Source organism: Gallinula chloropus (assembly GCF_964237585.1).
Source record: "Gallinula chloropus genome assembly, chromosome: 2".
Taxonomy (NCBI): Eukaryota; Metazoa; Chordata; class Aves; order Gruiformes; family Rallidae; genus Gallinula; species Gallinula chloropus.
The window spans coordinates 142,031,835-142,056,250 of NC_140086.1; the positions used below are offsets into that span (position 1 = coordinate 142,031,835).

A 24,416-nucleotide genomic window follows, 5' to 3' on the forward strand; every position below is an offset into this window, starting at 1 on the left:
GAGTTGGATGATGTTGCTGTCACTCAGAGCTAAGAGATGCAAGGTAAGCTGCAAAAATTGTCAAGGTTTTGGAGAAGGCTGAAGTTGTGCCCCTTTTCAGAAGCTGGTCTTAAGAAACAAAGCCCTGCTGTGCAGTGTCTCACATTTCTATTTACAAGTGTAGCTATTAATGGCACTTAGGGTACTTACATAGCTCAACTGTGCTCAGAACTGAACTGATGATGCTGCAAGTTGTGGCTTCCCTCCTCACAAGTTGAGATGTCTGAAGAAACAACTTTTTTGTGCAGTTGCCAAAAAATTTTCAAAATAATTAACCAAAAAACAAAACCCACCCTGTTTGCTTGATGAACAGAAAACCAGAGTGTCATTCTGGGCCAAATATAAAAACGGTTGAATTTTGAGTATGTAAACCATTTTTAATAGCTCTGAAATTTAAAGTCCTTTTACTTGCAAAATTAAAGCCTTTTTAATATGCTGTGTTGTGGTGGAACATTGAATAAATAAAGAAAATTTACTAGAGGTCATTTTTGAATGGCATTTTGAGAACAGTGTGCTTTAGGGAGGAATATGAAGAAGAGCAATTTCTCTTGAAGGTAGCTGTATTTTCAGCTTCTGTGTTGCTTGCATCTTAAGAACATGTCAATGAATATCCATCATACTGATGATGGACTTCCCTTGATTTCTTTCCCTATAGGCTCTAAATATTAAATTTTAGTGTTGTAGAAGACTGTCAAATAGCAAGTAACTGACTTATTTCCTATGAAATCTCTCCTCAGATGTTTGTACTCTCAATTTATTTTATAGATAGTGGAATATTTCCAATCTATAATGAAGACAGCAAGCTCTGTGCCCAAGCTCAAAGCTCTAGTTCAGTCATAACTACTGACTGTGATGAGCACAACGAGTTTCAAAAGTTCAGGTGGGTCTCTGCCACGCAGCTGCTGAGTGTGGCACTCAAGCTGTGCCTGGGAGTCCTCAGCAAGGATCACGGGGCTGCCATCATATTGGAATCATGTAACAGGACGAATGAGCTCCAGTGGTGGGAATGTAGAAATGAGATGCTTGCCACACACAGCAAGGATTTATTTTTCAACTACGGAAAAGGGAAGGGGAAGAAAATTGTGTTGTCAAAATTATCGGGCAAAGGCAGCAGGTGGAAAATCTATGGAACCAGAGACAACGTGTGCTCCCAACGCTATGAGGGTGAGTACTGAAAATTAATGGCTGTTTCTATGTAACTTTGCTGCCTCTATTTACAAAGCATTTCACTGCCTGCTTGTCATGCACCAACCATTCTTGTAGTGACATCAGTACAGGAGCTGACTACAAATAGGAAGCAGAAATACAAAGCAAATACGACTGTATATAATGTGCAATACTGTCAACTGAAAGAATAAAATGACTGAGGTCTATTATATAATTATAAAGGAGAATGGGTATTCTGTTTGTAGAGCAACAGCAGAAGAAAATCTGTGACTTTTTGATCAATATAGAAGTGGTGATAGTGCTGTATTTAAATATTTATTGCTGCTCGTGTTTCCCAGACCCAGTCAGAAGAAAAAGTGGGAATAAGAAAAAGGAAAGCCAGTGCTCTAAGGTTTAGAAGGCAATGAGGCCTAATACCTTGATGAAGGACTATTGGAAAGTCAGACTCCTTTTCCTGCATTATTTTCCTTCATGAGCTATGTAGAGAGGAATATGGAGGTAGAGAGGGAAGTTAAATAAAAAGGGATGAAATTTTTCCTGTACCCTATAACAGTTCCAGTTGGAATGAACTTTGACATCTTTTTATTCTGAGAGCAGCAAGTTAGACTGCATAGAGATGTCACTTCCCAGCAGTCACTTGCAAATTTAAGATAAAACTTCCCCTAATGAAGACTAATACAATATTCTGATATCTCCTTTCTAAGCCTCTTCAGCCATACAAAGGGAAAAAAAAAAGGAAAAGATCATAAGCATCATTTGAGGACAGAAGTACATGTGCAGTGGGAGAAGCTGAAGCACAAGCATCTGTGATGCAATAGTCCAGATAAAAATAAAACCCAAGCAAACAACCCAAACAGCAATTAGTCTGAGGGCCAGATAAATGGTGTTTGAGAGACTTCTTTCTGAATATCTTGCAATGGTCATTTCTCCTTGACATGAGAGCCCTGAAAGGCTTTGTAGTAATGAAATAGTGATGTGTTCACTTGCACAACTCATCTGTGTCCATGGAGACCTGCCGATGGGCAGACACTGTGGTGAACATGTGCTGACTGCTACTGCCCTGGTTTTCTCTGTAGATATATATACACTTGGAGGAAATGCCTTTGGAGCACCTTGTGTGTTCCCTTTTAAGTTCAATGGTAAATGGTACGCTGAGTGCATCCCTCGGAGTGAAAATCCAGGCTCTCTCTGGTGTGCAACTTCTTCAGACTTTGATAAAGACCGACTTTTTGGAAATTGTCCACCTAAAGGTAATTTATTAATAAAGACTTCAGGAAAGGCATTAAGCAAGTTTCCTCTACAGTTGTAGATAAAAATGTCCTTGGGATGTGGAAGGAGCATTGGACAGCAAACTGGGTTCTGGCTAGCCTAGTTCACTGGTGAGCTATAGTATGGTAAAATGAGCTGTCAGCTCTTCAGTCTTACTGTTTTTTCCAGCTGAGCTAAGGACTAGTCCTACAGTGCTCCCAAGACTAGTACATATGGGGAGGATTGTGACAGTGGTGACTGGGACTGATGGAAAAAGGAAGAGAAAACTTCTAGGACTAGGTGAGAAGAAAGTCAGAGCAAATGAAAGGCAGAAAGAAGTGCAATGGATGAGGAAGGTGAGATACAGTGACGCAGGAGACAGTGGTGTATCATAGGATGGAGGAGGGGACAGGAGGGCTGGAGCAAATGCAAGGGCACAGGGCATGGGCATCTTTACCTGCCTTTGCTGATCCTTAAACCCAGACATCACCCAACATAGCTTTCTCATATTGCCAGCACTGCTTCACCTCTGATTGGAAATAAAAGGGGTCCCAAGGGACAAAATAGAAAACTATATGTAAATGCTCATCATAAAGTTCCATAGTCTGCAACAAAGATTTTATTTTCTGGATGTTATTATCTTGTTAAGTTGCTGTTCTCATGTGTTATAGACACCATCCACAGTGACCTTTGGAAAACAAATCCTATGACAGAAACCCAGTATCAGATAAACTCAGAGTCGCTTTTGACGTGGCACCAAGCAAGAAAAAGCTGCCAGCAGCAGAACGCAGAATTATTAAGTGTCACAGATCTTCGTGAAGAAATGTATTTATTAGGTAAGGTAAAAAAAAAAGACAACAAATAAATGAATGCATATCATTAAAATGCAGGTCAGGTCCAAGATTTTTAACATGGATACATCTATTTACCTTGTTAAAATAGGTCTTAGTGACATTCTTTAAAACCTTTTCACTTTCTCCCAAGAAAAAGTATTAAAATAGTTGAAATAATCTAACCTATATTAAAAAAACCCCAATCGTGCTCTGAAACTTTTTCTTTTTCCATGCTTTAAAATTTTATTGAAAGTTTTATTAAATAATTTACGAAGGCATCTAATACCTTGACTGGTCTTTTTCTTTTTTTTTTTTTTTTATTTAGGACTCACCAGCAACCTGGGTGTCCATGCAAAGCTCTGGATTGGTCTTTTCAGTGCACTTGATAGTGGCTGGCAGTGGACTGGGGGCAGTCCTTTCAGATACCTAAACTGGGCTCCAGGTAAGTGTACTTTTCTGAAACGATGATCAGTATTTGGGCCCAAATTCTCTTCTCTTCCCCAAATCCCTGTTACCTAATTCCTTTGTTTTTATAGGATTTTCACGTTACAGTGGATTATGAGAAAGGTAGGGTATTACAGTAATAGGGATGTCATCCGAGAAGGATCATCATTAATTCTGAATTTCCCAGAAAAAGATCATACTGAGTCCAAGAAAACAGTTAAAAACAACTATCTACACCACATTCTATTTTTCTTTTCCCAGCCACAATTTTCTCATCACCCATGATATTCAAACCAAAGAAAAAAAACTCATGAAAATGATATAAAATGAATTTAGAGAGAAAGAAATATATGTATAAAAATATTTTGAACTGTTCTTCACAATTACTGCTTATGATATCTATGTGGTATAATTTAAGACATTTCTACTACTATAAGTCACCATCTTGCATGTTGCCATAGTGCATATTTTCATACTTCATACTTCAGACACACTGAATTTCTTCTTAGGCAGACTAAGGGAAAAGAGGAGCAAGTCTCATGATTGAGATTCCATGCTTCTCAGCCAGCACAGCACCTTGCTCCCTTGTTGCCTCTCTTGGGAATTATCACTCTAAATATATGCCTCTTTTGAGGTTGCAAAAGACTTTGGCCTTCCTTCCTGTGATAAGGTGAAATTTTTCAGTGTTAACAGAGGGATACTCTGTATGTTGTGCCTCTTTCCTAAAGGAAATCCCTCTGTGGAATCTGAAAAATTATGTGGGACCTTCCAAGGTAGGAATGGCAAATGGGAAAACCATGTGTGTGATCGGAAGCTGGGATATATCTGCCAAAAGAGAAACTCCTCCTTGGATTCCTCCACTATTGCCTCAGGTAAGTTGGTCAAAAAATGGGGCTATTTTTGCAGTGAGTGAGAAATACTGGGAGGATGCTGCACATGAGATGACTGTACATTGTCAAAACAAAAGGCTTACACTTGTTGACCTGAGTTAAGCACTGAGAAAACTTTAATTTTCTCGCTCATTTTAAAGATGGTATCTAGATGTTGTTCATAATTTTGAAAATATCCCAGAGTGCCAAACGCAGCAGGATTATGGTTTTAGTCATGCTATCCAGACTGTGAAACACTGAGGAATAATCTGTCCTCTGCAAAATATACCAAAGATGTGTCCTGCAAAAAGAGGTGAGCCAGAGTTTGTGATACCCTAGCTCTCTCTGACACTTTTTCACTCTATTCTGAAAGCAAGAATTCAGAATAAGGGGCTGGTACTTTTTCCTACTTGAATTCCCTTCTCCCCTGAGGTAGATTAGGTCTTATCTATGTGAAGAAAATAGCGTGCAGTTACTTGACCCGGTAATACCCAGCATGCTGCTAACTCTACAGTAACTCCTCAGCTACATGTATCCTAGTGTATGAGATCATTGTCCGGCCTGGGGAACGAATGGCATCCCATGCTTTCTGGTTGCATCCAGACAGCTTACTGGAACTGGTTTCTGAACAACGCTATCCCCCAAGCCAGGCCTGGATGTTGTCTAGGAGAAATGTAAGTTTGTACATGTCAAAACCACTTCCAGGGAGCCTTGAGCAATATGATTGTTTACCCACACCGATGCTGGGCCTACATCCTGCCCTCTTCAGTTTGCTATGCATGTGCAGACCACGCGAACCTTCAAAGCAGTGGAAGATGACTGGCTGTACTGAATTCACCCCAGGAAACAGCAGCTGGACAGAGCTGTGCAGCGGGGTTTTCTGATGTGTCTGCTATAGCACAAATGTGCCTGTGCTGTCTGATAGGTGATTTGTGCTGCGCAGGAATGCTGACTCTGCGTTTCCAGAGAAAAGATATGCAAAATCTCCAAAATTCACCAAGACAAAGTCCCTGTGCAGGGAAAGAGGCCTTATTCTGTGAAACATGGCCATACCCAGAGCCCCCCTGAACGGGATTTGAAACAGAATCGTGCCCTGGCCTGCACGCTGCTTAGGAATTGTTTAATCCTGTAAAACAGTTTTTCAGTAGATCTCAGCACAATTGGGATGGAAAGATCTGGTTTGTATTCTTCATGATCCTCAGATTTTTGCTTCTCTCTTCTGCCACTATGCACTCCAGTATTTCATTGAAAAAGCACTGAGCAAGACTGCTCATTATTTGTTTGAAATAATGTTTTTAGGTGACATAAAGCCTTCCAAATGCCCCGGAGAATGGGTGCCCTATGCAGGTCATTGCTATAGAATCTACAGAATACCCAAAATATGGAAAGAAGCCCAGTCTTCCTGTAGAAAAGAAGATGGAGAGCTGGCGAGTATTCATAATATTGAGGAGTACAGTTTTACGGTGTCTCAGCTTGGATACAGTGAGTATTCCTGCTGGCTGCTTTTTTATCTGGAATTATACAGTTGCTATTACTCATGTAATCATTGTAAGCACGGTCTTTAATGCTTTTTTAAAGTACCTTCAGTCAAAAGTGGGTGTGAAGTGTGATTGTTCTATCTTACACATACCCATATCTGCAATTACCTTTGTGTTTCCAGAGCCAGATGATGAACTGTGGATTGGTCTAAATGACTTTGCAGTTCAAATGTATTTTGAATGGAGTGATGGGACGCCTGTGACTTATACCAAGTGGCATCATGGAGAGCCAACCCCAACACGGAATAAGGCAGGCTGCATTGTTATGAAGGGAGAGGTAAAAAGCCCCACCTCCTCAGCTTTCATGTTTTATTCTGTCCTTTGTGGCCCAAAAAAGGGAAAACTACTGTGACAAAAAAACCCAAAACAAAACAGGACAGGGCTTTAAAAAGTTTTTAGGAATTTGTTTTAATTCAGAATATCTTAGTTTGGAGGGAGAATGGAGACCATATCTAGGGAGGTGTATAGTGAAGCAGCACATTGCACTTGATCTGCTCTGCAACATTTAGGACAGAGATCTCCTGGCTGACATTGGTTGAAGTAACTTATCATACACATTCAACATGATTGACCATAGTGTGATTCTTGAAGGAGGAGGGACTTTCTTATACTTCCCATAAACCACCTAAAATATAGGTTTACTAGAGCTACTTTGGAGTCTCCTATTACTGGAGGCACGGAAAATTAGGTACAAAAAAATTCTAACTTGTTTTACACTCACTCAGCATGGATTTACTCCTGTTTCTTCTTACCATGGTCAGGACGGATCCTGGGCTGACAGTGCTTGTGAAGTGAAACTTGGTTATGTCTGTAAAAGGAAAGTGTTGGCAGAAGAATCAGAGGAAGCAGAGGTTACTTACCCAGGCTGCCAGAAAGTAAGTGTAAAACCAAAGCAGTGAAAGGTGCATTTTACTTTCAGTCCCAGGATGGTGAGCATCAAATTATTCTGACTCTCCTTGGTGGAGCCTTAGGTAACTGTCAATTTTGTATGTATTGAGACTTCTCAGACTAATGGGGAAATTTTTTCTTTATTTAGAAAAAATAATTAGATCACCTTCCGTTTTTTCACTCCCTTATACGGGCACTCCACTCAGCTCTCTCCTAGTGCAGAACTGGTCACTTCATCCATAAAAGCTGAACTCCTTGGCAATTTCTAGGTTGCACACAGCCTTCCTTCTCAGAGGGTCAATCAACCCACCACAGGAGGCAGGACTATTTGAGCTGGCTGTTTCATGGATTGTTTGTAACCTCTTGCTACAGCAAGGAAGGGGCAAATAACAACCCGAAAACCAAGAAACCAAAAGCCCATGGGTTGGGATAAGGATAGTTTACTAAAATAGCAGAAAGATAAAATATAACAATGCTAACAGGACTTTAGAGCAAAAATCTATGAAACTGTTGATACACAATGGAGTTTCTCACTGAACCCACAGCTCAGGCTGTGCCACCCAGAGCCGTCCCGGAACCCGACCGTCCCCCAAAAACCGTGTGTCCTGGAGCCATCCCCTTTCCTCCTCCCATCAGCCCCCCTTTATACTGAGCATGACGTAATTAGCATGGAATACTCTCTTTGGCCAGTCTGGGTCATCTGTCCGGGCTTCGTCCCCTCCTTTCTCATGAATAGAGAAATATGAAGAACTGAAAAAGTCCTTGACTGTCTGACCACAACTAAAAACATCAGGGTGTTATCAGCACTGCTTTCATTTTAACACCCAAACACAGCATTCCCTCCGCTGCTACAAAAGAAGTTAACTCCATCCTGACTGAAACCAGGACACCCCTATGTTCCCTCTCACGGCTTCTGAGATTAATTTTGACCTGGGGTGTGGTATTAATGTGGTTTTTGGAAGTGTGCTGTGCTGTGCAATCTTGACAGCCCCTCTGTGCATCTCTGCTGTTGACACTGACAGGGCTGGATGAAGCATGGCTTTTACTGTTACTCCGTGGGGCAGATATCAGCTACATTTTCAGAAGCAAAGAAAATCTGTGAAGAAAACAAAGGCTACCTGGCTACTGTGACAGACAGGTACGGAAACGTAATTCTTGTCCTTTCATACTTGCAACTGGGATGGAAGGGCTAAGCAGAAATCCCTTTCTAGGTTGCTGTCATTCAGTGTCTTATGTGACTCGACTCCTTTGCTGGAAAATTCATGGTAGAACTGAAGAAGAATTACAAAATACATCAATCGGGGCCTGTATGTCATCAATACACATCAATTTAAACCATTATTACTACACACCTACACTGAATTCCTGTGCCCAGGAATTAAAAAATTCAGTCAAACCCCAACAATTTTGAATTACTGGATTTTTTAAAAAACTTACTGAAATAAAAATAAACAAACATGGATTTGAGCTTTACAGCCTTTTTTTCTTTGCAACAGGCAGATATAGAAATTTACCCTTTTCAGAATAAAAGTAGATTTTTTTTTCCCTGAGTGACAAGATTTAAGGGTCTTAAACCTTATAATAAAGCTCAGTAAAACACCATATCACTTATTTACACAGCATTAGTAATATATACTCATTATCGCAAAGTATTGCTTGGCTTGTGTTGTTCATTGTACAATACAAAAGGAGAATGGAGTCACTCTAAAATCTAAACACGATTTACATTACCCAGATGTAAAATATAAATTAGAACCATAAAAGTTATATCATTACCCTTCCTTTAATCCATGCTTATCTTTTCCCACATGTTTACAGATAATCCTAACTTCACCAGATTTGCTACACTAAACTGTTTGAAGAAGTGAACAAATGATGATAAACTCTGTCACATCATTTTGTTACTTATTCTTCACAGATATGAACAAGCTTTTTTGACTTCTGTAATTGGATTCAATCCAGCAAAGTATTTCTGGATTGGTTTCTCAGACGTGGAGGAGCAGGGGACGTTCAAGTGGGCCACTGGGGATGCAGTCACCTTCACTCACTGGAATGCAGGAATGCCCGGTATGTGCCATGGGAGTCACCGAGTTTCTACTCTGAGGATCTAAGAAGTCAGGATTTGGAAGCTAAAAAGTGGGTTTGAAACTCCTCTAGCACAAAGCAACAGAAATGACAGTGGAACTTCCTGTTTGTGCTAAAGGGATTAAATCAGGGATCATGGTAACTCCAGTAGATCACCTGGGATTGCATGTGTTTGTTGGCATCATTCACTCTTTGCTGTTGCAATGGTTTTGATAAGTCATTCATAGTATAATGTAAAAGAAATTTGATAAAATTTCTTTTTATGACTCAGTTGAAACACACATGAGCTATATGAGCCATTGCTGTCCAAACACAGTGGGGGCAGGTTACTCTTAATTACTTAGCACATGATTGAGAAGATGCAGCTATTTGTCAATCAGGTTTAAAAATTTTATGTTTCATGAAGGAAGGGAGTCAGGCTGTGTGGCCATGATAACAGGAACTTCAGCTGGATTATGGGATATTTTGAACTGTGAAGAAAAAAACATGTTTCTCTGCAAGCAGCTGGTGGAGGGAGTCACTCCCCCTCCTCTTCCAGTGACAACCCCTCTCCCTTCATGCCCAGAGGGATGGCAATCCACTCCTCAGAGCAGCTACTGTTTCAAAGTAGGTGTTTGATTTCTGAATGTAAGTGCTTGTAATTTCAAATGAGAGTATATCTTGTGTATGTATGCATGGAAAGTGGATTTCATCCTGTCTACCTGATAGGTAGTCTGTGGTGGCATGTCTGCAGCCATCCCCGGGTGGTGTGGTTTGGAAGTGCTGGGAAGTGCTGTATGTAGGTTGAGCTGCAGTTTGGAGCCCTGGGGACTCTGAGATGATAGGAAAAGCAAAGTTGCAGTAGTCAAGTGTGGTTGATTATGACAGGCTTATGGTTGCATATTTAAATAAGAAGTGATAAAAACAGAGACCAGAAGGAAGGCATAAGTCTGTAATTCTGCTTCTAAATTTCTGTAATGCCCATCACAGTATTTAACTGTCTACTTTTTATAGATTTTTCAGGGAGGAAGGGACCAAATGCAAACGTGGTTTGGTGCAAGAGATTTTTGCAGAGCCATTGGAGGAGATCTGGCATGTATACACAGTAAAGAAGAACAAAAGCTAATAGCTGGCTTGTAAGTTTCTGCATGGTCCATTGTTTAAATACAGGGAAGAAAAAAAATCACAATAAAAAAAACCTTTCTGAAAGACATAAAGGATTCCTGGTGGCCAGTCCCTGCTTTGCAAAGACAGTGTACATCTTTGCAAAGTGGCAGAAGGTAATGAGTAAAGAGTAGTGAGCAAAAGGGGTTTTTGGCAGGTGTCTGGGAAGGCGATGTTATGTGTTACGTAGCTCAAATACACACAAAAAGATCATCAAAATTGGTTTCAACTGAGTAGTTCAAAGAGAAAAAACTGCTCTATTTAGCTCATTTGTAGTTGATTGGTAGATGAAATACTCTTGATTAAAGGAATAGTTTGGGCTGCCTTCCTTCCTTGGTTAAGGGGAAAAATTGGGAGACTAAGGAAAGCCTGACCTATTGGTGTGCTTATATATATGTTTAAATCAAGCCTGTGAGTACAGGCAGGTCTACATTTGGATGCTTAAGTTACTTTGCAGAACCAAGACTGCAAAATATATTTTCATTTGACTCTGTATTTGTGGACTCATGAGATCTGTGATCTTTGCCATGAAGCACTCTGTTCCACTGCTTCCTGCCACATGCAGTGCCAGGGTCGTTTTTTCCCCACATGAGAAGGGAATGATTATATGACTGTCTCAAATAATATGCCAAGCATCAAAATGGTGAAAATAATATAATGATAGATATTCTCCTTTTCTATTTCACACTGTGTCTGATTGTTTGTGTTTGTAATCAATCAGAAACAGAGATTATTTTAGCGTATCTTACTGGATGGGTTTAAGTGCCTTGGACTCTGACAGAGCATTTAAATGGAGTGATGGCTCACCAGTGAGTAAATAATTTATTGTTCCAGCTTTTTGTCTAGTTTGCTATTTATGCTTTGGCAGACAGCTTTCACAACCTCTCCTATGCAAGCTACAACTGTAGGAATACTTTTTTAATAACGTTATGACATTTAGCATAATGAAATAACGAAGGTGATGGAATATATCTCTTGATCTAATCAAATCTCTATATTCCCATTTCTCATTTACTGGTAGAAATAATTTTGTATGTCTAGATGAGCTAAGCTTTGTTGCCCTCATTGCCTTAAACAGATTGAGGTCTGGCAGGCCCAAGTCCATATGTCAGGACTTACAGATTGTCTCGTGTTGGAACATCAGAGCAGGGCAACCAACCTACGGGTCAGAGGATGGTACTTAGATACTTATTCCTAGAGATTGACAGAACAACTTAAACTATCCTGATAATTAAGAGGTTATGAACTTACTGGTTTACTGACACGGCTTATAAATATGCAGATGTATCATTATGCTATGGAAGCTTCAAGTCCTCTTTACAACGTCTGGCACCAAAGCACGAGACAGACCATGAACTCAAATGAAGATTTCAATGTGACAATTATTTCACTTTAAAAGGAAAGTAGTGACAAACCTGTGTTTACACTATAGGTAAATTTTGAAATGTGGGCACATGGAGAACCAAACAATTATGATGGAAATGAAAATTGTGGCGTGTTTAATGGCTACAGTAATATGAATTGGAATGATTTATTTTGTGAGCATAGGCAGAACTATGTTTGCCAAATAAAAAAAGGTAAGATGACTTTCTTCTTTGAGCAACTTTTAAAGACAGATAAGAACATCCTTTTCAGGTCTCAGAGCACTATCTGCATGTATTAGAGCCAGCTGTGTCACCAAGCACAATGAAACACTTAGTATATTTTAATTAATAAAAACCCCAAACAAACGCAGTTGAAATCTGTGAATTCATCCATGAGATACACATGTAAGTTTGAGATGTGCATGCAGTATATTGAGGAAGTGAAATCCAGCAGCCCAAATTTGAGCACAGTTTCTGCAACCTTAGCTTCCAGTGGGATCTAACAAAGTAATTTGTAGAGTGTAACACCTTTCTTTCAGCTATTCTGAGAAATTCTGAGACAAAAATAAGCACATTGAAGAACCCTTAAGATTAATTTTATTGCTTGGAATTAATATTTAATAAATATAATAAATATCTTTAATTGAGAGATGTCTGAGAAACATAATATACTCAGGTGTTTATTTACATTGCAGGAGCACCACTGAAACCAGAGCCTACTTCCACATTCGGTAAGTCTTGTACTTCCAGTAATAGAAATATGTTAAAAAATAGTGAAGTTAATGTCTAATACAGACGCTCTGCTTAACATTTTACCTTGCAGATGATGAATATATTGTTAGTGAAGATGACTGGATAATATTTAATCACAAGGAATATTACTTCAGCAAGGAAGCTATGCCTATGGAAAAGGCTAGGGACTTTTGCAAGAAGAATGGTGGTGATCTCGCCGTCATTGAGAATGAAACTGAAAAAAATTTTCTTTGGAAATATGTAAGAAACATGTTTTCTTTCAAATATGCACAGCTCTGTCCTTCACGGAGGCACCTTTTTCAGCTGGTTTATGAAATATTAAGAAGTGGTCCCCATCATAAAAATAATCAGTTACAACTTTCATGGTCTTAAGATCTTTACCATAGTAATTAGTTTGATAAATTGCTACATGTCAAAAAGAAACAGGATTGATTTTTCTACAGCTTGCTCTATTTAGCTCAAAGCTACAGTTGCTGAGTATATTTCATTTTCCAACTCATCATCTTCACAGAATCCAAGAAAAGATTTTCAGACCCTTTTTTTCAAAAAAGATTTCCGATTTTCAGTAAAAGATTTAATCCAGAATATTTTCCAATAGGAAGTGAATAATCCAATGATGGTATACTATTTTTTAAATAGTTCCATACTATTAAAACCAAATATACTTCCATCCTTTCCTCCACGTGACTAAGAATTAAAGCCTACCAATTTATTGTAGGCTTTTGGCAAATTCTCACTATACTTTCCTAAACTCTTGAAAATATTGCTTTATTTTATGACCTGCCCAAGAGGTGTTTCTTACCTTCTTGAATGGCTTTTTGTTCCATTTCTTTTTGCATCCCATTCTGCATTTTGTTGGGGTTTTTTTATTTGTTTCAATCTGAATACTGGGTATTGGATGAAAACTTTGCGTTTTGCGTTTTAGGCACATAATCCCAGCAACTCCCTGCACGTTGCATGCTATGCAATTGTACAACTGAAATTAAAGTGGTTTTTTTGAGAGTTTGCTTATTTTATCTGAAATCTGTTCTTATAGCTCATTAAGATTCTTGTGTGTGTGTGTGTGTGTGTTTTAGGTTTTCTATAAAGACTGGGGAAATAACTTTTATATTGGCTTAAGTGTGAGTCTTGACAAGACATTCCGGTAAGTAAAATCATATCAAGTTCTTCAAACTCATAATATGAATATTTGGCATGGCTGCCTGTAAGAGACTGTTGGAGTTCAATGACTGAATAAACCTTTCTACAGCCATGTTTTGAGATAAAGTTTTAAAATATGACTCTGCTAGTCCAGGTCAAGAGAGCAGTCAGTTGATATAAAAATATTTTTCACTAATTCCAAGTGGGAAGTCTTGGTTTCTTTTTAGCAGAGAACATGGTGTGTGTAAGCTAAGATACAGGAAACAAAATACAAAACTCTAATATGTCCTTTCCAAAGAAATATTAACTAAATCAACTAAGAACTATCATTCTCCCAAATGACTTCTTTCAGATGGATGGATGGAACTCCAGTGAATTATGTTGCTTGGGCTCCAAATGAACCCAATTTTGCAAATAATGATGAAAACTGTGTGGTCATGTATACCCATACAGGTGGGTGCTGTAACAACATTCATTCTTTATGGTGTGGCATAGGCTTGGGAGGGCTGCCTGTGCAAGGGTGGGAAGTTAAAACACAGAGGCTGATGTTTGGTAGAGTGTTTAAAAAAATCCTGTTGTCTTTCATTTATGCACTTAAAACCCCCCAATTCTATATAGCTAACAGATTGGGTTACAGCAGTAATTTGATTCCTTGCTTTGTCAGAAAACTTCAATGTGAATAAATCAGACCACTGCAGATAGAGTCAAGATTGTTTTTCTTGTAACCTCTGTCCATTTTATGATTATTTCTCAAGGATATAACCTGTCTGTTATCATTTGTGCAGTTCCTAAAATCTAGGGCTTGGGCATGGCTTTGATTATTAATGAACAATCTTATACACTATTTTACTTGCAATAAAAACAAACACCCTTTCATAAAAAGAGTTGTAAGCAACTGCACTTAAACTAGTAAAGCACTTAGTCTTCTTTGGAGCAGTTAATCTTTACTTTCAAACATTTCCAGTCTCAAAATCTATAGCAGAGGTGAATTTTCTAGACTTTCTTAGGGGTTGAAGGAAAGAAATTAACACTTTTGGGTAGTAAATGTTATTTACCCCTGGTTTTGAGATGTCCTTTAAGATGAGATGAATTGTGTACTTCACTGAATTATTATGACAATATCTCCATTAAACATAAGGTGTGATTAGCTTTGCTGTAGATAATAACCTTTTAACTGCCGCAGCTAATTAAATGAATAGCTCTTTTTTATTTATTCCTTATCTGTAAAATTGGGACAGTGATGTTAATGTTATATTCTTAAATCACACTTCCATACAGAGAAAAGATACCCAGAGCAGTGTGAGAAACTCAGGTAGTAAGGGAATAAGGACAAAGTACCTTACATAGACAGAGTGATCCTAGGGATCTTACAGATATTAGAGAGCTGAATGAAGCAAACTTCCCTTTGGGAATACTATGGTTTTGCAATATTTAAATGTTTCTTTTCTCAGACAAAATATTTGTATTCTGAATTTTGATGGAAACCGGAATATTTCTAAGGAACACACATAAAAATAATGTATTATTTCTAGGGGAGAGAAATACAAACACATAACTCATTTCTACTTCCTATGATAGAACTTCCTAGGCAGATTTTTTTTTTCAGGAAAGTACACTTTTTATCCCAGTCTTTACCCAAAGTTCAATTTTTTTTTTCCCTTTCAATTTGCTTTCAGGTACCTGGAATGATCTCAACTGTGGCAGCATCGAGTTATTCATCTGTGAAAGGCTAAACAACACTGTTCGTCCAACTGTTGCTCCCACTTCTCCACCACCAAAGGGTGGGTGTCCAGAAGACTGGGTTCTCTTTGATAACAAGGTGCAGTATAAAATGTCAGTATGTTGTATTTTTTAAAGAGCAGAAAAAAACCTTCTCTGATCCATTTTTTTCAGTTGTAGCAGGGTTTTCAGTTATCACAAAATATGTTCTGAATTTGTATATTTAAAGGCTCTAAAAATACGGTTCCTGGAATAGAAGTGATAGTTTCTGTTGGGATCGCATGAGCCAGACAAGAAGGTGGCTTCATTTTAGAGTTTTGCTAATATTTACTGTTGCCAAAGATGCCTGAGCAACTTTCCTTGTGTGGAGCTGTTGTACCTTCGTTCTTCTATGTGTATGCTAAAATATTGGGTTTTATGCTAGTTTTCCGGTATAGGTCTTTCATGAACACCTGAAGACAAGCTAGAAAAGATTGCTAAACCAGTTAATCTCCCTTTTTGCCTAAAATATCCAGTCTATCTTTTTGGTTATGAACAGAGTCACTTTCACTGGAAATTAAAACTTCATCTGGTTACTGATCTGACACACTTCTCTTTTTCAGTGTTTTGAAGTATTTGGCCTTAATGAAAATGATACACTGACATGGCATGCTGCACGGAACAATTGTATTAATTTTGGAGGAAACCTAGCTACTATACAAAGAAAGGAAACACAAGGTATGAAGTACTGATGTTTCGATACTGGATGAGACCTCAAGTAATTCCTGATAAACAGATAAAACCAGATGTTACAGCTTCTTCAATACATGCTGTTATTTACGCCATATTAATTTCAAGTTATGTTGAATGAGAAATTGCACCTTTATAAAAATGCTTGTGTAGGCTTTAGTGTCTTGATTAACATCTAAAATCATAGCTTGGGGCTAATATAGGATGTATAAAGGGATTCATACTGATCAAATATTAAGATTTTATATTAGGAGCTGGCATGTAATAAAATGCCCATATTTTGATGTTTTTAAGTGTACATCTAAAAATAGAACACAAAGGGAATATGGTCCAAACCAAACCACTGTGCAGCTAGCTGCTGAGCCAAATGCTGGGAATGTGATGGAGAATGCATCCTCAGGCAGCAGAAGACTCAGCTTCCCCCTGTTCCCCTTGCTCTGCCAGACCTCAGCCTGCCAGTTTTGCTGTTCAGCATGTTTTTAGTGAGGCTTCATGTCTGTGTAGGAAATGCAATGCCTCAGGTCCTGAGGGCTGCACATGGACCATCTCTTAGCTCAGTCCATCAGCACTTTTTCTAGAGCAGAGCAAAGAACAGTCAGAGAGTCTTTTGGGGAAAATTCAGTCCAGGCAGGAGCTAAGAGAAACAGCATCTGGCCTTCTGAAAACTGAAGTCTCAGCATATATATACTTGGTTAATAAATATTTTATTTGTGCTATGCCTGTTTAGAAACCAGTTTATTAAATCTAGTTAACAGAGAAGCTACCAAAGAACAGAATGGAGTGCACAGTCTACCATCAAAATAATTTCCTTGCTTCCTCAAATGATCAACATCACAGAAGAGTGTACACATAATTACCTTACAAAATGCTGAAAGCAATTTTATGTATAAAAATGTGTCCATCTTTGAGTTTGTAAAAACTTCTCCAGACTTCCCCTGCTCCCCGGCTCGAATCTTAAGATTACTACTTTATTTAAAAAGAGATAACCATCCTGGTAGAGAGGTGGGCAATGGTCTCTTTAGCCAAGTAACAGGAGATAAGACATCGGGAAATGGCACAAAGCTGTGCCAGGGCAGGTTCAGGTTAGATATTAGAAAAAAAATTTTTACTGAAAGAGTTGTCATGGCCTGGAACAGGCTGCCCAGGGAGGTGGATGAGCTAAATTCCCTGGATGTGTTTAATGGTTGGACTTGATGATCTAAAAGGTCTTTTCCAACCTTGATTCTGTGATTCTGGTTCCAGGCACTCTAAAGTCTACACTGTTTGGGGAAAGTTCATTCGGTTTCCCTCCTTGTGCAATTGTTATTTTTTCCTTCAGCATTCCTCATGTCCCTCTTGAAAAATGCGGCAGCTGATGCTTGGATTGGACTGAATGACATAAATGAGGAGAACACATATTTATGGACAGATGGAAGTCCAGTTTACTATACAAATTGGGCAAAAAGTTCCCGAAGCTACTTTAGTAAGGTAAACATTATTTCCTTGTTATTACTCAAACATTCTAACTTTTGTAGTTGAATACAATGGATGTAGCTGCAACTGTATTTTCTGCAGAGTTTCATTTATGAAGATTTTTTAGTGACCTTGTTGCTTTGGAAAGCAGAGTAAGCATATGGGACATCTACCTTCACCCACTTTTTCAACTTCTGTCTTTTGTCATGAATTTTTTGCTGTGAGCCCAGACAGATGTTTGGAACTATTATGCAAAAGTCAGACAAGTGAGCATTTCCCTTGCTTTACCAGGACCGATCAAATAAATTCAAATAGATTCCAATAAATCATGGCATCACAATAGTTGTATAATTTTGGGATACAGTGAATGCTATTGTGGTGGTTTAGCCCTTGCTGGAGGCTTGACGCCCACCAAAATCAGTCTATTACTCCCCTTCTTAGTTGGACAGGGGAGAAAATATATATTAAGAGGCTCATGAGTCAAAATAAGGACAGGGAGAGATCATCCTGTCATTTACGATGTGGGCAAAACAGACTCAACACAGAGTGAAGAGAGAAACTACCCAATTTATTACACTACACTACAAAGAACAGTGAAAACGGGAGTCAGAAGTGCGACCAGATCTTAAAACAAACGCAACCAGATCTTAGAACACTTTCCCCCCACCACTCCCTTCTTAGGAGACTTCACTCTACTCATGATTTCATGCCCTTCTCCCCCCCGATTGCAGCATAGGGGGGCAGGGACTGGGAGATGGGGGCTTCAGTCAGTCCCTTGCAAGTTGGTTTCCTTCTTGGCTGGGCAGGGGGTGGGGAGGAGGCATTCATTCCACAGCCTCCCCCTGCTGCACCATGGGGTCTCACTCACGAGAGACAGTCCTCCACGAACTTCTCCAACATGAGTCCTTTCCCACAGGGCTTTATCTCTTTATCACAATGTCTCTCAGTCCCAGTCCTCCACATGATTATAAGCCTCCCCCACCGAACCTGTTCTGACGCAAAACTCTCTCTCATCTCTGTGTCTCTAATTCTCCTCATGGCTGCAAGTGCTGGCAGGGGCTTATCCCAACGTAGGGTCACAGCATCTTCTCTATGTCTCCACCTGCTCCATCCAGCATGGAGCCCCTCCACGGGCTGCAGGTGGGGTTTCAGCCTTTTCCATGGGTTTCTCCACAGGCTACAAGGGGCATCTTTCTCTCCGGCACCTGCGGCGCCTCCTCCCTCACCCTTTCCCGGCCCTGGTGTCTGCACAGCTCGTTACATCTTCTCACTCCCTTCTCTGGTGGCAAAATGCAACCACTTCCAGGTTTTTTTCCTCCTATATGTGATTCTCAGAGGTGCTATGATTATCTCTAGCTGCGACTTTGGCCTTGAATTGTCCGAAGTTTACACTGAGGCTGCCAGAAAACTCTAACTACTGCTTACAAAAACCGTCTCAGCAGCACAGCCTCACAAAACTGCAACAGCTGTTTAGACTTGATGAAAATACTCAAAAAACTGTGTGTATTTACATTTCTTGGCACTGAGGTATTAAGGCAAACCCATTGAACAAAATCCTCCGCAAGATCCTCCTGGATCTTCCTTTCTTTTTTTTTAATCTTCTCCCTCTATATCATCTATCAAAGCTTCTTTCTGAAAGATCTCTTTGTGCTTTGAAACCTTTAGCACATTTTGTGTTTAATTGCAAGGCAAAATGGAGGTTATTCAAGAATTGTAAAGTGGTTAATTTAGAACACTGTACCTGATAGTACCACGTCTGTACTCTGGTGCTTACTTTACCAACTTTACTGAATTGCTTTGAGTCCAGCTAAAACAGGAAAAAGTTATGTGAGGTCTGACCTCTGCGGCTGTTCAGGCTAGAGATGGGTTTTGGAGTATCCAGACCTCCCCTCCTTGCGTATGTGTATGCTTTCTGGAGAAGGCTATGCCCATTTTCCTGCACAAGTTGTTCCACATAGACCTTCCTTCACTTGCAGCCATGACCTTGGCTAATGCCCTTTAAGGGTTTTGGAGGTAGCATGAGGTTAGGCTGATATAACACTGGGAGAGCTTCTGTTTCCCCCTGCAGAAAGCCAAGGAGCTTCTTCTTATGCTGGAGGAGGAAGGTAAAAAGGCCCAAATTGTAGTGGAAATGGTTGCGGAGGTTTCCCTCACCAAAGTTTGTTTCTGATTGATACCTCTACATTACTGAACTGAGGTGACAAATTTGGTTCCTAGTACTGGATTGGGGCAGGAAGAGGATTTCACCTCTCCAGGCCAGCTTCAGTGTTGAGGAGAGTTTCCCCACAACAGCAAAAATAGAGTTGAAATGTCCTGTGGGTCAGACCTGCATGCACAAACACACGCATGTGCGTGCACATGCACAGAGATTACATATGTACAGATGGTCCCAGACGCTTCCTCCTGCCTCTGGGCTGCACATTGCAACTCCCTCCATCAAAGTTCAAACATTTCTAGGGCTGACAGTAATTGCTTGCTGTCATGTTACTGCTCCTGCCCACTGTTTGTATGAGTTCATAACTGTGACTTTCATATTATTCATCTGCATGTGCTTGTGTGTGATATGTGAGCCTGTACATCCAGCATCATTAGGAACATTTCCTATCCATCCACATCTTTTTTGTGTTGATCTCCTCTCCCCTGAAGGAAGACTGTGTCTTTTTGTTGAAGAACCCTATTGAACATGCAGGGAAATGGAAAGATGAAGACTGCAGAACAAGCAAAAGCTACATTTGCCAGAAAAATTCTGGTGAGTTCTCTTTCACCGCTCGTTGGTACAGCTGATTGATTATGGTTACGTCAAATTGGTGTTAAAAGTGACTTTCCCCTATTCGGCCCTACTTAACTGGAATTAATCCAACAGTATCACATGTACTGTGGGCTATCTTTATAAAATAAACACATACTTCCTTTTCTTGAGAAAAACTCATAACCTTCCTTGTTTTAAGGTCCAGACCAGTAAATAAATTTAAAAAAATCAAAACCTGTAGATCAGCATGTATTTTACTATTTTTGGCAATCAAGTGGGGTACTTTGTATGGGTAAATTCCTCAAAACTGGTATTCTACTGTTACACTTAAAAGCACTGAAGCTTCTTTAGTTTGAAAGCTGCCCTGCTTGTTTTCCTTCACAGTCTTACTCAGGCAAATTCAGCAGCAGTAGTACACTAGATCTTCTCTCAGTGTTTTAAGTCTAGCTAATGTAAACCGTTTGACTTTGCTCATTACAGACCCCAAACTGCAAAACTCCCAACCCATAGTTCCAATGTTCGGCTTTAACAATTACGGTGATGACCGCTACGCAGTCATCAACAAAAAAATGAGCTGGGAGGAAGCACAGAAGAACTGCAGAGACCAGTTTGCAGAACTTGCCAGCATTTTGGACCCTTACGCTGAATCTCATGTGTGGTTACAAATATTAAAGCATGGGGAGCCTGTATGGATCGGTCTTAACGGCAACGCGGTGAGTCCACCAAATGCTTGTGGCAATCATACCACTACCCTAGATCTGAATAGACCATCCATATTTCTCGCTCAGCGGTTGGCAGGATCTACTGCTGTGGGCAGTTTTCTGCCATGTGAGTGCTACTGGTCAGATCTGTGAATGTGTGGCAGGCATCAAAGTCTTGCTGAGGTACATAACTTCCCACCACTTCAGTGGTTTTACATTTTTTAATGTTTGGTCATAATACAAGTGATAACTGCCCTAGCCTAGATTTCAAAGGTCACCAAGGATGTATCTGGAGTAGATAGTGGTAAAAATGGCTATGAAATTTCTGCTTCCTATGCTATGGTCTACAATACTGTGATATGGGGGAGCACTGCTGTTTCTGAAGAGAGATTAAGGAGCACACCATAGAAACCTGCCTTAAAAATAGTTCTTTCTTCATAAGGCTATTTTAAGCCTTGTTTTAATTTAGAGCCTAGCGCTAGAAGAGCTTGTGCTGGGCAGTAGGGGAAATGACAAGGTTCAGCACAGAGGCAGGAGCAGGCTCTGGCAATGCAAACACCTTAGGCTGATTTTTGGAGCTGAAGCCAGTGTCTTGCAAAAAATCTGACAACAAACTCATTCAACGAAGAGTGGAGAGGTCTGATAGGGGAAGCATCTACTAGACACATCTAAAAAGAACGTGAAAAAAAGATGATGCAGCTGAATATTGTGGAAATCAAAAGAAGAGAGGGATATCCAGAGCTTGGTGGGACACGGACTGGAAGAGGGCACAGATGTTGAGGTGAGAGGAACCAGAGTCATATTTCAGAGCAGACACTGGGAAAACAGGATTAGACAGGAATCTGTGATGAAACATGGACAAGGACTTCAGTAGAAAAAAGGGACAGTAAAGGAACTGGCACAAAGTACTGGATAGGATCCTGCCTTCAAAGATCCCAGGAAGAAGGGGCTGGGGTGCACAGCATGGGGTGACCGTAGCCGTGGCTGTGACGAGTGTTGGTCATCCTCTGGAAATAGTGATGAAGTTCACTGAAAAAATACATACTCACCTTGTCTCTAGCAGCTCTTCCTACAAGAAATAGAAACCTACCACAAGCCCTGTTGGCATGGGTGGAAGAGGCCTGTGGTGTGTGCCCCATGAAAAAGTCACAGTATTGTATTCCTCCCTCAAGTAGAACTTTTGCTTTTTCTGTTTACTTTATAAATATATAGAGAGGAGGCTGTGTTGGTGGGGTGCTAACAATAGTTTCTCTGCAATCTTTATTTGGTCAATGTGTATATATGGACCCCCCTGATACAACTTTATACTGTATATTCACATTTGTTAACTCAAAGCCCTTTGCCCTACTGCTGCACAAGACAGTTGATGTGAATTGAATAATGTACGTTGTATATTGCATGAACATCTTTAGGACCTCTGCTCTTACTGCTATGGAGAAGGGAAGGCTGGGCCACACTGTTAGGTGTTCATGATAGAGGATGAACTAATTTTGTGTGAGAAAGTGATTCTGATGTTTTCTATGTTTAAAATACCCTCAGGTGTGTTCTTTCATTTTAATTGCTGTGACATAATCTTTATTGTCATTTGCTTTTAGACTCGTGGCCATTACATGTGGTCAGATAGGAGGATGAACAGGTATTATAACTGGGCTAGAGGAGAACCAGAAAAGAACACAGCCTGTGTCTATCTAGATTTAGATGGTTTTTGGAAGACAGCATCTTGCAATGAAACATTTTTTTCTCTCTGTAAACAATCCAATGGTAAGTTGTGAATGGGAGAAATGTGATTAGAGAGGCTGGGATTCAAATTCATGGCTTTATTTGAATTGAGCTTTTACCACATATGCAAAGGTTGTGATAGATGGTGTAAGCCTTGTGGTAAACTATTGCTTTTGTTAAGGAAGAACTACCATATCCAGCCTGTCTTGAGTGATTTCCAGACATTTCATTTCACAGGCCAGTCAACACATGCATGTCAAGAAGACAACTGCAACATTTCATGCTACAGACAATAGACCTATCCTGCATGCTTGAGTGTGAGGAATTGCAGAATTGATCAAATTTAGCCTGACTATAAATACATTATTGATATATTTTTACATGTAAAAGTATCTTTTCTAATATTGGGAGATAAGAAAATTCTGTCATTGTAGTAGCCAAATCTATTAATTTATTTCTGTTAAAGTGTAAGATCCTGGGAAGCTTCTACTGTGATACTTTAAGGCTCAAATACTGCACCTAATTTTCAAATAGATTTTAAATTATTTTTGAAATTTATGATCTCTGTGCCATACTTCAAAGCAAATTTTATATTCATTTAAGCTCTGCTTTGGCTTTAATCAGGAAATGCAGTGCATTAGGCTATGAATTCTATTTTTGCCTTCTAGTTTAGGCTGTGTGTACAAGGGCAGGTACAGGCAGCTTCGCTGACCAACCTTGCAACAAACTCGTTGGACAAAAGTTATTAGCTTGTGGTGGTGCTGTCAAGATACTTTATGTATACTTACCCATTCCTCATTCCCTTTCACAAGTTTTAATTAAAAATTGCCTTGCTGAAGACAATTGCAGTAGAATGGGTGTAAGCCTTCTCTGGCAGATTGGAGGAACAGTGCTCCAACCAGTATAGTTAATTACTAGGTTACCATGATTCGTCCAATCTTTTATCATTAGTTAAGTCTATGGGATATTCCTTTTACTGGAATAAGGGTCAAGTTGGTAGGGCTGATGTGTGGTGTAGGAGAATGCTTCCCTTGGCTTTTAAGACTGTACTGAAGCCCATGTGTCTCCTTAATAGAGTTAATCCCCACTGAACCACCAGAGCTTCCTGGAAAGTGTCCTGAACCAAAGCGTGGTATATCGTGGATTCCCTTCCGTGGTCATTGCTACTATGTTCACACCACTTCTGAGGAAACCTGGTCTGATGCTTCCCTGAAGTGTAATCAGATGGGTAAATGCCTTTGTTTGTATAGTTTGTAGGCTGTTTCTGTGTTATTTTTCATAGATGTGTAAGTATATAAATAATAATTTACAGCTACTAAATTTATTTTCAAGCTTTTCTTCTATGTGAAAAGGCTGACCAGAAAACATGTCATGATTATTTAGTGTGATAATGTGGTGGTTTAGGCCTGGCTGCCTGCCAAAGTTGGCCTATCACTCCTATCACTCCCCTTTTCAGTTGGACAAGGGAGAAAATACATATTGAGAGGCTTAGGAGTCAAGATAAGGACAGGGAGAGATCATCCCATAATCAATGTCGAGGGCAAAACAGACTCAACAGAGAGTGAAGTAAAGAAAACTATCTAATTTATTACACTACACTGCACACACAGGGAAACCAGAGTCGGATAATGAGAAGCTTGACCAGATCCTAAAGAAGCGCGACCAGATCTTACAGCACCTTCCCCCACTTGTCCCTTCTTAGCAGCCTTCACTTGAGTCATGATTTCACTCCCTTCTTCCCCTCCATTGTGGCATGGGGAGGGGCAGGGAATGGGAAAATGAGGGCTTTGGTCAGTTCCTTGCAAGTTGGTTTCCTTCTTGGCCGGGGTGGGGGGC

The 24,416-nt window shown here is 39.8% G+C and overlaps 1 protein-coding gene across 1 annotated transcript in view; it reads left to right on the forward strand.

Moving 5' to 3' along the window:
- The window catches only part of LOC311188923 (macrophage mannose receptor 1-like), a gene marked incomplete at its 3' end in the record, with an annotated part of 30,111 nt that overhangs the window by 1,038 nt on the left and 4,657 nt on the right, over positions 1-24,416 (forward strand). The window contains exons 2-26 of the mRNA XM_084260474.1: positions 805-1,203; positions 2,283-2,456; positions 3,126-3,290; positions 3,613-3,729; positions 4,460-4,603; positions 5,900-6,082; positions 6,261-6,415; positions 6,900-7,013; positions 8,049-8,164; positions 8,945-9,097; positions 9,522-9,717; positions 10,105-10,226; positions 10,976-11,063; positions 11,687-11,831; positions 12,314-12,349; positions 12,442-12,611; positions 13,448-13,515; positions 13,864-13,964; positions 15,188-15,330; positions 15,833-15,947; positions 17,278-17,426; positions 20,058-20,160; positions 20,641-20,873; positions 22,457-22,622; positions 23,656-23,808. Of these exons, the coding sequence (XP_084116600.1) occupies positions 805-1,203; positions 2,283-2,456; positions 3,126-3,290; positions 3,613-3,729; positions 4,460-4,603; positions 5,900-6,082; positions 6,261-6,415; positions 6,900-7,013; positions 8,049-8,164; positions 8,945-9,097; positions 9,522-9,717; positions 10,105-10,226; positions 10,976-11,063; positions 11,687-11,831; positions 12,314-12,349; positions 12,442-12,611; positions 13,448-13,515; positions 13,864-13,964; positions 15,188-15,330; positions 15,833-15,947; positions 17,278-17,426; positions 20,058-20,160; positions 20,641-20,873; positions 22,457-22,622; positions 23,656-23,808 (3,708 nt within the window). The remainder of the gene's footprint in view (positions 1-804; positions 1,204-2,282; positions 2,457-3,125; positions 3,291-3,612; positions 3,730-4,459; positions 4,604-5,899; positions 6,083-6,260; positions 6,416-6,899; positions 7,014-8,048; positions 8,165-8,944; positions 9,098-9,521; positions 9,718-10,104; positions 10,227-10,975; positions 11,064-11,686; positions 11,832-12,313; positions 12,350-12,441; positions 12,612-13,447; positions 13,516-13,863; positions 13,965-15,187; positions 15,331-15,832; positions 15,948-17,277; positions 17,427-20,057; positions 20,161-20,640; positions 20,874-22,456; positions 22,623-23,655; positions 23,809-24,416) is intronic.